The 13,589-nt window shown below is 39.9% G+C and overlaps 1 protein-coding gene across 1 annotated transcript in view; it reads right to left on the bottom strand.

Moving 5' to 3' along the window:
* ANKFN1 (ankyrin repeat and fibronectin type III domain containing 1) overlaps positions 1-13,369 on the bottom strand; it is a 59,604-nt gene extending 46,235 nt beyond the window's left edge. The window contains exons 1-3 of the mRNA XM_058817435.1: positions 13,183-13,369; positions 6,185-6,395; positions 1,140-1,334 (exon numbers count right to left, since the gene is read on the bottom strand). Of these exons, the coding sequence (XP_058673418.1) occupies positions 1,140-1,334; positions 6,185-6,395; positions 13,183-13,368 (592 nt within the window). The 5' untranslated portion in view covers position 13,369. The remainder of the gene's footprint in view (positions 1-1,139; positions 1,335-6,184; positions 6,396-13,182) is intronic.
* Between the last annotated feature and the right edge of the window lie 220 nt (positions 13,370-13,589).

Here is a 13,589-nt window from a genome sequence, read left to right as displayed (position 1 = left end):
TACAACTGTTTAAAGTGACTCAATTTGTGGCTGTGGTGATGAAATGGATACCAAAATTAAGATTAGTGCTTATCAAAATTAAGGTTAAATTTTCACAATATTTATGTGCCAAATGAAATTTCACTGCTTGATCAAATATTTAGAACAATCCCATTCCAAAATAATAAGTTCTTTTGAAAAATAATCAAATTACAACAGAGAAAAGGCCAACATCTCCATCCCTTTTCCCGCCTATTCATATGTTGTTTTATAGCATCCTGTTTTAAATTCTGAACATGTTAAATGAGATCCAGGAGTAAATGTGAAAAGAGATAAGCAGGGCAGAATCATTGCATCCTGAATGAAGAGTTGGTATGTTGGATGTCGTATTAATTTTAGACAACTTAAGGAGCCATGTGCTTGTTTCTCTCAGATATTTGGTACTTTTGTTGTTCTAACAGTGATTTCCTTCTCCCTCTTGGAAAGGCCATTTCACCTCTGTGCCTCAGTTTCCCCATCCCAACCTCCTCCAGCTCCCACTCACAGCAGTGCTGTGCGGATCATCATCTTTGGAGAGGGTTCTCAGCTGCTGATTCCTGCCTGGAATTTTGCTGTTTCCTTGTACTTGATGTCATTTTTGCCTTTTTTTGTTTTATATGTTCCCTGTATTCTCCACACCTATATTTGGAGCTCTGTAGCCTGTTGTATTAGTAGCTAGTTTACCCAGTGCTTTTCCATAGCCTTTCCTTAAGCAGCAAGAAAAAACAAAGACAAAACATTCCAGAGCTCCAAGCTCCAGGAGGTGCAGGGTTCTTGGTTCTTCCTGGGAACCAAGGCTGAGAGCAACTCCTTGAGATCCATTTCATGTTCAGAGCACAGCCAGTGCCAAGGGGGGAACTCCAGAGAAGGGGCTTGACCTGGGTGGGGGGAATTGCATCACCACTCATCCTCCCTTTTATCCATTGTGCTAATTTCCTAAAACCAATAAAAATGTAGGGGTGGGCTTTTGTGGACATCATCCCTGTGGGGGTGGGCTTTTGTGGACATCTTTCTATAACTGCCCCTGAAGGCCTTCAAATAAAGGTCCCTTTTTCTATTACCTCCTTACTAAAATTACCTCAAGTTTCATTTCCAAGTTGAGAAAAAGGCAACATACTCACGGGCATGCTCGTAGCCGGCCTTCATGCGCTGGTAGAGCCTGGCCCTCCACTCCCAGCCCTTGAGCTGCTTCTCCCGCTCGGCGCTGTCCGTGCCCAGCCCTTCGCTCGCTGCCTGCACCGATAACTCCATCACTCTCTGCTGGGCCTCCTGCACCAGCGTGCTCAGGTGCACAGACCTGCTCTCCACGGTCACAACTGCCAGGAAAAGAGGGAAATAGGAAGTGCTTGGCAAATTGTTGGCCGTGCTCAGAACACATCTTAGGTTACAATGTAAAATGTACTCAAAAGTGTGTATTCCATCACCATCTTCATAAGCTGTTAGAACCAGACAGGGCAGAGTTCCTTATTTCCTTCATGACTCATCCCTGATAACTCTGAGGGATCTCTTCTGTTCATGGGCCATTGAGTGTCTCTTCTGTTCATGGGCCATTGAGTGTCACTGCATGGCTGATAAAATTACATCATCCCCTTGGGAGATGCTCCGCCCAGGGGGAGATACCAAGCATTCTTACCCGGATATGATCTGAGGTTTGGAACACCACTGCTGCCTTTTCTCTACTGGATTCTCAGAGGACAAAGTCTCCATAACCACCTCTGGACCTTCAGAGGAAAATCAAGCCCTTCTACAGGATCACCACTTCAACAGAACCACATTTGTCGCTCCAGGAGAATTGCAGCCACCATTTAATCCGAGTGCTACCTGCACCCTGAACAACGGGGTGTCAGGTTGTATTCTGACAGTGTTTCTGTATTATTGCATTTATTTTGATTTTCCTTAAAGGTTAGGACACTTAAATGTCATTAACACATGAATTAATTTGCCAAATTTTTTCCTCAGGTATTTCTCCTATGCTTAGAATTGTCTTAATTAGACTGAAATTGCATATCTGTTGTAAATCAAATATGAAAACCAAGCTAAAATAATAACCTTGCTCTCTAACCTCTGCTTCAGTATAATATTGTAAACTTACATTTAAAAAAAGGATATTGTACTGATTACAAACACAATATATAAACTTCACCAAACAAGAAGAGATCTGATAGGCAAAATTAAGAATTTTTTGTGCCTAAGGTCCACGGCTGGTAGAGAATTGATTTCTTTTCACAGTTTTGTCCAGAGAATTTAATTAGTCCTTTGACAGGCAGTGAGCAGCTTGCCACATGGAGATTTTTTCCTCCCATGCCTAGAATAATATTAATTTGATGTTTAACTGTTCAGAATAATATTAATTTGATGTTTAGATGTTCAGATTTTCTGTGTGAAGTATTGTGGGCTACATCAAGGTGAAAATTAAGATCACATAGGTTACAAACTAGAATAGGTTTGATTTTAGCCCAAGTTCCCAAACAAGCCCCTTGATTGTACAGTGAAATGTGGTGAATCAAGTCCTATTTTCAGAGTTGCTCTTAGCCTAAAATTGTTCAATCTGCAGTTTAGAAAGTAGGACTTGTAAAGATGTTTAATTTGAAAATAAATGCAGGTATTGATTTAGTTTTTAATATGTAGGAAAGAGTGCACTAGAGAAGGAATTCTGAAATCACAGAAAATCACTTTGGTGTTCGGTGTTTTTGCAGAAGAGCTCTGAGATAGCGTTAATTTAAAGGGCCTCTTTTTTCCATAATCAGTGCTCTGGCACTGTGGCTTCTCTTAGCAATAGTGAGGAATTGCTAAGTAGAGACAGGCAGGCTCTTGGTTGCCCCAAGTCTTTCACAGGAACAGCAGGAGTCTCACACAGACTGAACCCATCATTCACTTGCACAAGTCAGGAGCAGCAGACATTTCTGAAAACATCAAACTGTACCATATAAAGCACCAAGACTCTCATGTCAGGAGTATATATGTATGTGGATATACATATATACATGACAGGAGTATATATGTATGTGGATATGAAAGCATTCTTTCTAAACTGGGATTATATGGGACAAATTAGATCGGAAAGGAACTTTTCTAGACCAATACTCTTCAAAACAGGCTCAGCCAAGAGGTCAAACTGAGTTACTGCAGGTATTATCCAGTCTGGTCTTGAAAACTTTCCAGGATGGATGGAGATTGTTCCACTGCTTCGTTGTCCTTATACTGAAAAAGATGTTTGTTTTATCCAGCCTGAACCTCTCATTTTAACTTTTGTCTTTGTCTCTCATAACAGGATGACAGCCAGAGTTTAGCAGAGTCCAAGAATAACCCTACTGATGTGAAAAGTGGCCTGGGATCTTTACAGCCACGGGAGAGCAAAGAATTACTCAACACCTCTGACATCCAAAGAGTTGTTTTTGAAGAATGTTTGTCTCTAAGACTTTGGTTTCAGAAGCTGGCTTGAAGCCAGCCTTCTTAAGTTTGATCATTCTTCATATGGACATCAGGGACATATGGCCAGGCTCCCTGGAACCTGCTGGTATCCTCAGAACTGTTGTTTACTGGGAGGCCAGAGGTGATAGGGTTTCCTGGATCCATGCCTACAATAAACATGCAACACATCTGATAGCACAACAGGACTGAGGAAGGAGATTTTATGTGCCAGAACTTCAGGTGGTTGAGCATTGGCATTGGTTCAAGTTCTCACTAAGGATCTGGCTCTATCTGTTTAATCAAGGCTCAGATCCACATTTGCTGAGTCTCTGATGTCCAATCAGCCAGTGGGAATTTTAATCTTATTTTTATTTGGGTTCACATGAACAAGCCAAACCATGAGTATATGATAAACGATAGTAACTGAAAAGATATCACTTTGTCTTCTCCCCAACTAAATTAATATTTTAAATGGTCTACTCTCTGATCTTAGTTACTTTGTTTATAAAAGATGTTGGGTTCCTGTTGAGATTTATATAATCTGAGTTCCATGTGGAGATGAAGATCATAGTTTTACTTTCTATTGCTTTATCTGCTGCTGTTCCAGGCAGAAATCCAGGTGATACAGATGGAAACTATCTGTCCTCCAGATTCTCTTTTCTACAGAGTTAGGTTAGAGGCTATAATGAAATTTCAGCTGAATCACTACAGCTAATATATACAGTGAAAGAGCAGAGGTTTTCTGTGAAGGAAGCTTTTTGTTTGCACTTGGAATGAGGAATTCTTCCATTTCACCTTTTCCTAGCTCTGTGCATCTGTCTTGTACACTTCTAATCACATTAAGAGATGCTGTGTCCAGTCCCCAAACTGGGTGAGTCAGGGTTTTACCCTCCCATTCAGCCTGCAGAAGTCTTGCTCAATTGCCCACCACAGCAGAATGAAAATACTCCTGCTGGGTGCTGGATCATGCTCCTGCAGCCCTGAGATGATACAAACAGGATTTAATTTGAACAGGGTTTGTTGAGTACGAAAACCAGAGCAGAAAGTCTGGACAAAAAAGAAGGTGACTGCCATCAGTTCCACAAGAGTGAAGACATGCACAAAGATGCTCTGAACCTTTGTTCTGAGGGCTGAAAATAAGTTTTTGCATTTCACTCTCAAACAGCCACTGCAAACCTTTCAGGTAAGAAATCCAAACAAAATGATCGTTTGCTTTTTACTGGGAATGTTTCATCCATTATTTCAATCAGAAAAACTAAAAATCAAGATAAGTGAAGTGGAAATTTGGTGGGTATATTTTGAAATGGAAATGAGGTGGTTATATATTCATATTCTCTGTGTTCATAGGCATGTTTGCATTAATTACAGGAAATGAATACTAATTTATGATTGCCCCTGCTCGCCATCAGACTGCATTTATTTACAGATGAGGTCAATGAAAAATTAGTTTAGTCTTTTTTACTGCTGTTTAGAACACTCAAGACTGTGTTTTCCTCTAGATTTGTCATGGTTAATGAATGTTGCTTCAGCAGTCAATCATGTACTCTAAATGCTGTCACACTTTTTTTTAAAGCCTCAGTCATGAACCATGACAGAAAAATAAACAAATAAATATAAAACTAAAAAACTCTTTTCACTGAGCAGCTACACTATGCAAAAACCTCCAGGGAAGGTTAAAGGAGGCCAGAATAAATGATAATATAAGTGCTGTGGATATAGAAAAGCAATAAAGGTGTACCAACACTGAGGGTCTGGCAAAAAAACTCAACATGCACATGCACACACACTCTCCAGTGAAAAAACTGGCAATGTTAGTAGCCTCAAGGTGCAATTTCCTGGAGCACTGAGATTGACATGCCAGCACTAAATGTTGTTAATTTAACTAACTTCAAATTAATGGCAGAGTCTGCAGTGGCCGAACCCCTCAAACACAGTCTCATTATAGCCTTGCTGGGAATGTCCTAAATATAGGCATTGACAGTTTAAAACAAATTCTCTTACATCGGGGTATTTTTAGACCCACATAAGGCGTCAGAGTTTGTGTCATGGTATATGGTTGATTAATTGGGTTGGTTAGTCACCCTCCAACCCACAAACTGGGCATAAAAAGCCCCATGAAGGAATACAAAGATGTTTTATAACTACAATATGTAGTTATAAGCAATATTGGTATTCCAGTAAAGTGAGAAGGTCTGTTTTGTGTATAGGTCTTCTCTGGTTCTGTAGAACTTTGAAATTCTCATTTAAGTGGGATTTGAGGCCATTTGAAGACCAGTAGTGAGGGTTCTGTGGGGAATGGAAGTGATAGGTTTCAATATAACCAGCCTCCTGAAGGCAGCATAGCCAGAATCAAAAGGATAATAAAAATAAAGCAAAGTCTAGACTACCCATCATCCTTTCACTTTTGATGACAAACTCTGCATTTCAGACCACGATCTTTGAATCACTGAGTTTCTGTTGCCATATTTTTAAAGATTTTTTTCTCAAGGTTGCTATTAACCCAGCTGCCCCGGTGTTAATCACATTAGAAGCTCAACATGATTGGTTAGTTGGTGAATCTGAGAGAGAGAGAACAAATCTACTGAGCACGTATTCAACGAGCAGATATTGCTGCAAATATCCTCCAGCACTCTTGTTATAATCATCTTTATGATAAAACCAGGCAATTTTTGTGTGTCGTGTAATTGATTTTCACTAACAGCAGAACTGATCTCATTGAAGAAATTATCTAAGTCAGTTTGTGTTCTTTACTTACAGTGTGGGCTTTCCTTTGCCCCAACGTGCAGAAGGGTCCTGGCAATGGGCACGTTGTTGGTCAGGATGGCAATATCCAAAGGAGTGAGTCCCTCGCTGTTCGGTGTGTTCAGGTCCAGTTCCTCCAGGGTGTATTGATAAAGAAGAATCTGAACAGCATCCAGGTCCTGCTGCTCTACGGCCTCAAACATAGCTTCATTGCACTGGAAGTTCTGTGTTTCAATAAAGACAGAAATTCAGTAAAATTTTTCATATGGTAGTGCTTTAAAAATAGAGAAAATTTGTGTTTTGTGAGTTTGCTCCTGAAAATAAGATATTATGCCTCCAGCCCCAACTTAGGCTCAGCTTGAAGCAAGGCAAATGTTTGCAGCAGAACTGAGCTTGGTCTACCCCTGGAGTGCTTGAAATTGCTTCAGGTCTGTGGGAAAATTCAAGTGACATTCAAACCCATATGAAACAAACACATTTTTATTTAGACATCTGTCCTGTAATCAAACTGTATGAGCAACATTATGTTTGCAGTGTGAAACTGGATGACACACTACAATTTTGGCAGAGCCTTGGACTACTGAGTTTTTCAAACTCAAAATTTCAAGTAGAAAACTACAACCAGATGATGAAAATCCAGATCAAACAAGCAGTTCTGCAGAAAAACCTTCCCAGTTCCAGTGTGACCCAGTGTGTCACCTCAGTTATTTCTAGGTGCCTGTATTATTGCTTTTAAGTTGTAACCAGAGGAAACTTTGACATTTGTAGGCCTTATAAACAGATGTAGAAATGGGACTGAAAAACTGGATTGTCCAGTGTGCATGTCTGAGCAGCAGAGAGCACAAGCAGCCAAACATGAGAACTTCCACAGCACCAACTCTCAGGCAGGGAGAACCACTGAACCTTTTCCTTAGCAATGTCAAGGAGATAAAGGAATGGCACAATACAAAAGCCCCTGTTGTTTCCTAATTGAGCTGGGGAGAAGCAGGTGCAGGAGAGTAGCAGGGCCTGCAGGTTTCTCTTATGAGGCTCCTTCTGGAGCCTGCAAGTTATGAGGAGTTATTTGCCAAGATTCTTTAAATTCTCTCCCAGTGTCCCATTGCCATAATTACCTGATAGAGTTTTTCCCTCTTTGGAATGAATTAGCAGGAGCAAGAGGCCCAGCAAGGCAAGAAGGGCTCAGAGCACAGATTCAGATACACAGTGTAAACCCCAAAACCACTGAGAAAATTCTCATCCCAGAATGCACTCTTTATTCCATGAAATACATATTGAACTGAAACCATCTTCTACTGTGATTGGAAGTTAATACTTAACCACACTAAAACTTTATTTTCTTTCTAAAATATCAATTTATCAATAGTTTTATTGGACATATCTGTGTCCAAGTTTGCTCTCAGTGACACAACATTGACCTGCTGGAACATCTGTGTGTCTCCTTGTAAAACACATGGATTAAGTGTTTCCAAACAGTTCTGGAAACTGCAGTCCCAACCTCCACCTTGGAATTTCATCCATTCTACAGGAGCTTTTTTTCAGCAGGCTTGAACTTAAAAGTGTCTTCCAAAATGTTCAGGCCTGACAGGGGTCTTCTGGTCTACTCTTTGCATGTGAATTATTGGTACCACACTAAGAAGTTGCAAAGGTGATGTTAGCTAAAAGTTTCAGTAGGGACCCCATCAGTGCTGAGTATTGGGGATCAGCAGAACAGGAGGATGAGAGTGCAGAAGGTGCCCTGTACCCCAAACTGGCAATGTAAAGAAACGAGATACTTATGTTAAGATGACAATCTAAGGGTGAGATGAGCTATGCAGCAATAATGCAAATCTGGGACAGTAGTGCTGAGTTGGGAATCACCTTGTAGACACTGAAGTACTGAACAGCTCATGCTGAAGAAATATTTTTTCTGTTGGTCTCCATGCAGAATAAAAGATATGACTTAAACATCAGTGCTCTTCATGGGGTTCTGTCACATTCTTGGGTTTAGACTCTTCTCCAAATGATAAGATTCAGGTTTAATTTTATAATTAGATACTTAGGCCATATTCCAGGGTTCATATAAGATAAAAAAATCTCAGAAAAAGGGACAATGGAATGGTAAGCAGCTCTATTTATCATTTTTTAACCCCTCTGATCAAAATAAAAATAATTTATAAGGATATACTCTGTCATTAGGTAGAGCACATGTCCAGAAAATTTTAAAAAAGAAGACAGCACATATTTCTCTTATTATAAGGGAAAACTTTAAAAATGTCAGAAATTTTTACTGCAATGCAGGAATACTTCTTATCATTCCAGTAGTTCCACACACCTGTCTTGCTTATGTAACACCTTTATAATCTTGATATCAGAAACATTATGTTTATTCTGGTGTTTTGCCCGTACGCTGAAAGAATGAAGTGCTCTTGCTAGACATCAAAAGAATTTTAAGTAATTATAATTACAAAACATTTTAATTATTGGTATGATTCTGATACTTCTGTACGTCTTCAGCTCCACTCAACAGTAATATTGATTTAACAGCTGTATGTCGCTGTATTGTGCACTCAAAATTAACATGCAGAGAGCACTGATGTATGAAGTGCAGAGGAAAAAGAAAGCTTGCTCTTTACTCCATGAGACTTTATTATTATGATGCAGAATTGTGAACAGATAGACTTTTAAAGCATATTACTCTTGTAATAGATCACAGCTATGAAAATCTACTTATTTAGAAGTGAACTAATCAAGAGCATATTACACAGGGAATTGGTTGAAGGAAACTGAAGGACTGCATTGGTCTGTATTTCTTTCTGTTAAGTTCATTGTTGGAAACAGTTTGGGGGCAGAACAAAAAGGTAAAGCTGATGATATTACTGAGTGAAAGGCTGTAATGTGGTGCTCACTCAGGACAGGAAGGTGGTTATTTTTCTCTTCACATTCTCCCTTCTGTGGCACTGTGTACACACATGGTAGTCCCTTTTTAAAAAACCAGAATAAATAATTATCTTTTGATTTGCTTTACATATGTGCACAAAAGTTAAATGACCTAGCATTTGTAGAGTGCTACTCTAAGTGCTCAATATCATTATTTAGCTTTAATTCAAATTTTTTCAGAAACTCAGGAAATCTTGTACTACATCCCATGAGTTTCTTCCATTGAACAAACCAAAAATTCACTATTACATAATAATAAAAGAGAGATGGCTAACTTCACTATTATAGCTGAAATTAATCAAAATTATGGCTGACAAAGGCATTTTGTCCTTTTAAAATATACACACACACATACACCCCTTAACAGATTTTACCTACCTGTCAGATTGCTGTAGAATTAATTTTAAAATTTTGATTTGAACTGGGGTTTTTTGGTTATCATGATTTAGACCTGCTGGTGTGCTTTGAAAATGCATCTTCAGATTTCTGCTTGCCAAATGAAATACCTGAAGTATTTGTGAAATTTTGGCCTTAAGTAAGTTGCTGAACAGAATCTAAGCACATGTTTAAGTTAAATTTGTCGTAAATGCTGTTGCCAACTGACCTGCTGGCAAGAACGTTTCACCAAAAGGGAAAAACTAAAAGCAAATTTCTATTTCTTCATTTCATTAGAAATCTGATTGAAAAAGCTGCACTGATTTAAATGAGAAACAGAGCATGACTATTATAAGCTGCTTCATCCAACCCAAACCATTACAAGATCAAATTGCAAATATCAGGTTTTCCAAATGATCAATTCAGACACAGGCAATAGGCTGAAATACATTGGCAAGTTTTGTAATTTCAGAGTGTAAAATCATGGCAGCTGTGATGTGGCCTTTCTAAATGGTCATGTGTGCGTCCCTCTTCCATAGAAGAGCACATCAAACTCTGCTAGACAGTCAAAATCATCCTGGAGAGGCAGCAAGGTATCTATTACATCTTCACCCATGCTACTGAACTGCCCCATATGAAAATGTGCATCCAGCCCAGCTCTCCAAGTCCAGAAAAACATTCTACACACCTGACCAACTTTTCCCTATTCGCTTTCACACAGAAAACAGAAATATATTTGAAAACAATATAGTTTGCTGCAAAAAGCTTATCACATTCCATGTAGAAGACTTTCTAGTATTGCAGCATGTCTCAGGCATCTGCAGCCTTGGGATAAGAAATCCAAACATGTATAAGGAGTAATGTCTTTAAACCCCAGTGCTCTATTTTAGTCCAGCTGACATTGTCACAAATACTAACAAGAGCAATCATTTACCTTTACTAGATAACTTCCTTCTGCTCTGAAAGGACAAAAGCATTAAATTCAAAGGAAAACTTAATCACATTTAAAAGTGATTGGGTGAAGTTTAGGAGCAGTTTTTACGTTGCTTTTTCCTTGACTCAGTCCTGCAGCCTCTAATCATAGCTGGACAGCTGTGCTATGTGATTAATTTATTTAGGTGTTGCTGTGATGCACAAATGTATATACTGAAAAGAACTACAGTATTGCTTTGCAGTAAGTAATAACCATGTTCCAGTAAGTGATTCAGTGCCAGAGTGTTTAGAAATGCAATCTTATGTAGCTTAATTAAAATGAAGTGCCCCTTTCAAGCTATTTGCTCTAAGTTTGACTGAAAAAGTCCACTATGTACTACTGGAGTTGGAAAAAGTGGTAAGGTAGTTTCTGCAAAGACTTGTTTTGATAAACATGAGTTCAAGAATAAAGCTACTTTGGGACATTGCTATGTCTGCAGCAAGACAACAATTTACTGAATGGAAAGTGTTGCACAGCAAGAGAGAGTGGAAAGAAAACTCTTCACAAGCCAAAGCTGAAAGAAAACAAATTCTAACAAATTTTGTTCACTTGTCTGGAGACATGATTTTACTCCTTAGCTCAACAGCACAGAAATTCAATGATTTGAAAATACATGAGCTAGCAACTTGACCTGGAATATTTCCACCCCTTCACTAATAGTTTTCTTGCTGTTTATTTCTAGGGAAAACTGGGAAAACAACAAGCAGAATGGATAGAATGGCATCCAAAGCCTCTCAAGTTCAGTGGGAGTCTATTCACTGCCTGTTGTGGACACCAGCTCAGACCCCAGACTGGTGGTACCTGGAGGTTCCTCTGCTGGGTTTTTGTCAGTGACAAAGGCTGTGACACTCCCATGACAGTGTAGTGGGCTGGGGGAACAAAGTTAGCACAGATATGTCTGTGTCCCATTAAATCCCCATCCACACAACATAAAATCAGGTCTCCCAATGATGATAACTGATGGAATAGGCACTCCCACTGCTGGCAGATCAGAGTGAAAAGGGACAGATCTGAGGTTCTGAGTTACTGGCTCAGGGTTAGCAGAGGACTTGGCCCCCAGCAGCAGTTGCCCTGCTCCTCAGTCCTTTGGCTCAGCTCACTGGCAATTTCTCTTCTTATTAGTGAAGTATGACAGAAGAGCCCATGTTGAAGGAAAATGTAATCTGAAAGGTGTATTTAGATAAACACTGGTCAGAAGATATGCTCACAGGCTGGCATTCATTCAGCCTACATGTCAGTCTGCTCTGGCTTGTCCCCAGCACTGGTTTATCCTCCTTCACTCCCTCAGTCATGCTTGAAATTGAAGTTGAAAAAAAAAAAAAAGAAGACAAGATAAGATAGTGGCTAAAAAATTCATCTAAAGAATCTTTCCCCACGGTTCATACTTTGAGACCTCAATTCAAATCATCCCTACAAACTGAAAAGCATTTGGAAACCCAAAGCCTCAGAAGCAGAGCTGCTACAGCCGACACCACAGCTGGCTGCCACGAAAAGGCTGTTCTCCAGCTCACAAGCCTTGTTTGAATTTCAAGCTTCTCTTATGAAACAAGAATCTATTGGCTCTGGAAGAGCTGAGAGGAAGCAGCCATGGTCCCCTGCTTCCTTCAGGTCATGGTCTTTCTTCACAGAGAGAGACAACAGTCTCCACAGGTCATGCAAGGTCTTCTGACTTTGGGAAAGCACAATCCGCGGGGACAGCATCAGCTAATTGAATGAAAAATAATTTCCAATTCTTGCACTGATTTATATAATACATCTATTACATAACTTGTGAGTATTAAAGGAGTCTAGAGTGTCCTTTCTCCTTCTGACAAAATGTGATATTTTTGTTATCTGGCCCAGCCATGCCTGAAAGTTCCATTTGCTCTGTTGTTTGGAAAAATGGGAACTTCTATTAAAAGCCATCTACACTTTTCTGAAAACATGTTTTATTCTTTTCTTGTAAGAGAAACACTTGCATTTATAGATTTAATTCACGTTTTGTCATGTAAGTGCCAAGTTACAACCTTACTCCTAAAATAAAGCATCAGTTATCTACTGACCATCACCACAGTCTGGTAGTAGCTTTACACTTATCTGTCATGCCTGAAAGTTCCATTTGCTCTGTTGTTTGGAAAAATGGGAACTTCTATTGAAAGCCATCATCACTTTTCTCAAAACATGTTTTATTCTTCTCTTGTAAGAGAAACACTTGCCTCTATAGATTTAATTCATGTTTTGTCATGTAAGTGCCAAGTTACAACCTTACTCCTAAAATAAAACATCACCAGAAGTTACAATCTTACTCCTAAATAAAGCATCACCAACCTTACTCCTAAAATAAAGCATCAGTTATCTACTGACCATCACCACAGTTTGGTAGTATCATTACACTTATCTGCCATGCCTGAAAGTTCCATTTGCTCTGTCGTGTGGAAAAATGGGAACTTCTATTAAAAGCCATCTTCACTTTTCTCAAAACATGCTTTATTCTTCTCTTGTAAGAGAAACACTTGCCTCTATAGATTTAATTCACATTTTGTCATGTAAGTGCCAAGTTACAACCTTACTCCTAAAATAAAGCATCACCACTTGAGTAGGTAGCCTGTCTTTACCCTTCAAGAAGGCCAAACTCTTGACAAAGGGTCATTAATGGTAAGGCTGGGAAGAACACACGCACTCGTGAGGGAACAAAGCGAGATGAGGAGAATGTGGAGGTGAAAAGGCAGCTGAGGAGGGAGATGGGAGAGGGCAGAGGCAGGTGTTACCATGGAGGCCTTGCGGAGGCTGAGGCGGTCGCAGCGGGATCGGAAGTAGGCCTCGTCGAAGGACGTGTGGCTGCCCTTCAGCTTCTCCGACAGGTTCCGGTAGAGCCGCTTGGCCGCGCTGGGCGACGAGGGCATGCTGTGCTTTTTGCTCTGCAGCAGGCTCAAGTTGTGCATTTGCTGGGTCATTCTCAGCCAGGGTTTTCTAGAGGGAAAGCAGCAGCTGTTTAGTGAGGTTTTGCTGGACCAACGTCGTTGATCAGAAGTGTGTCACTGCAACACACAGTGCAAGGCTGCTGGGCCTAAAATCACCTTCACACACAGCTTCTGCACATGTTTGGGGCTTTTTCAATGGCAAATCGCTCTTTATGGAATTACACCTATGGATATCTATGGAGACAGACAATTAA

The sequence above is a fragment of the Ammospiza caudacuta genome, chromosome 19 (assembly GCF_027887145.1).
Source record: "Ammospiza caudacuta isolate bAmmCau1 chromosome 19, bAmmCau1.pri, whole genome shotgun sequence".
Lineage (NCBI taxonomy): Eukaryota > Metazoa > Chordata > Aves > Passeriformes > Passerellidae > Ammospiza > Ammospiza caudacuta.
The sequence above is the reverse complement of the archived record's forward strand: the minus strand, read 5'-3'. Positions and strand labels throughout refer to the sequence as shown.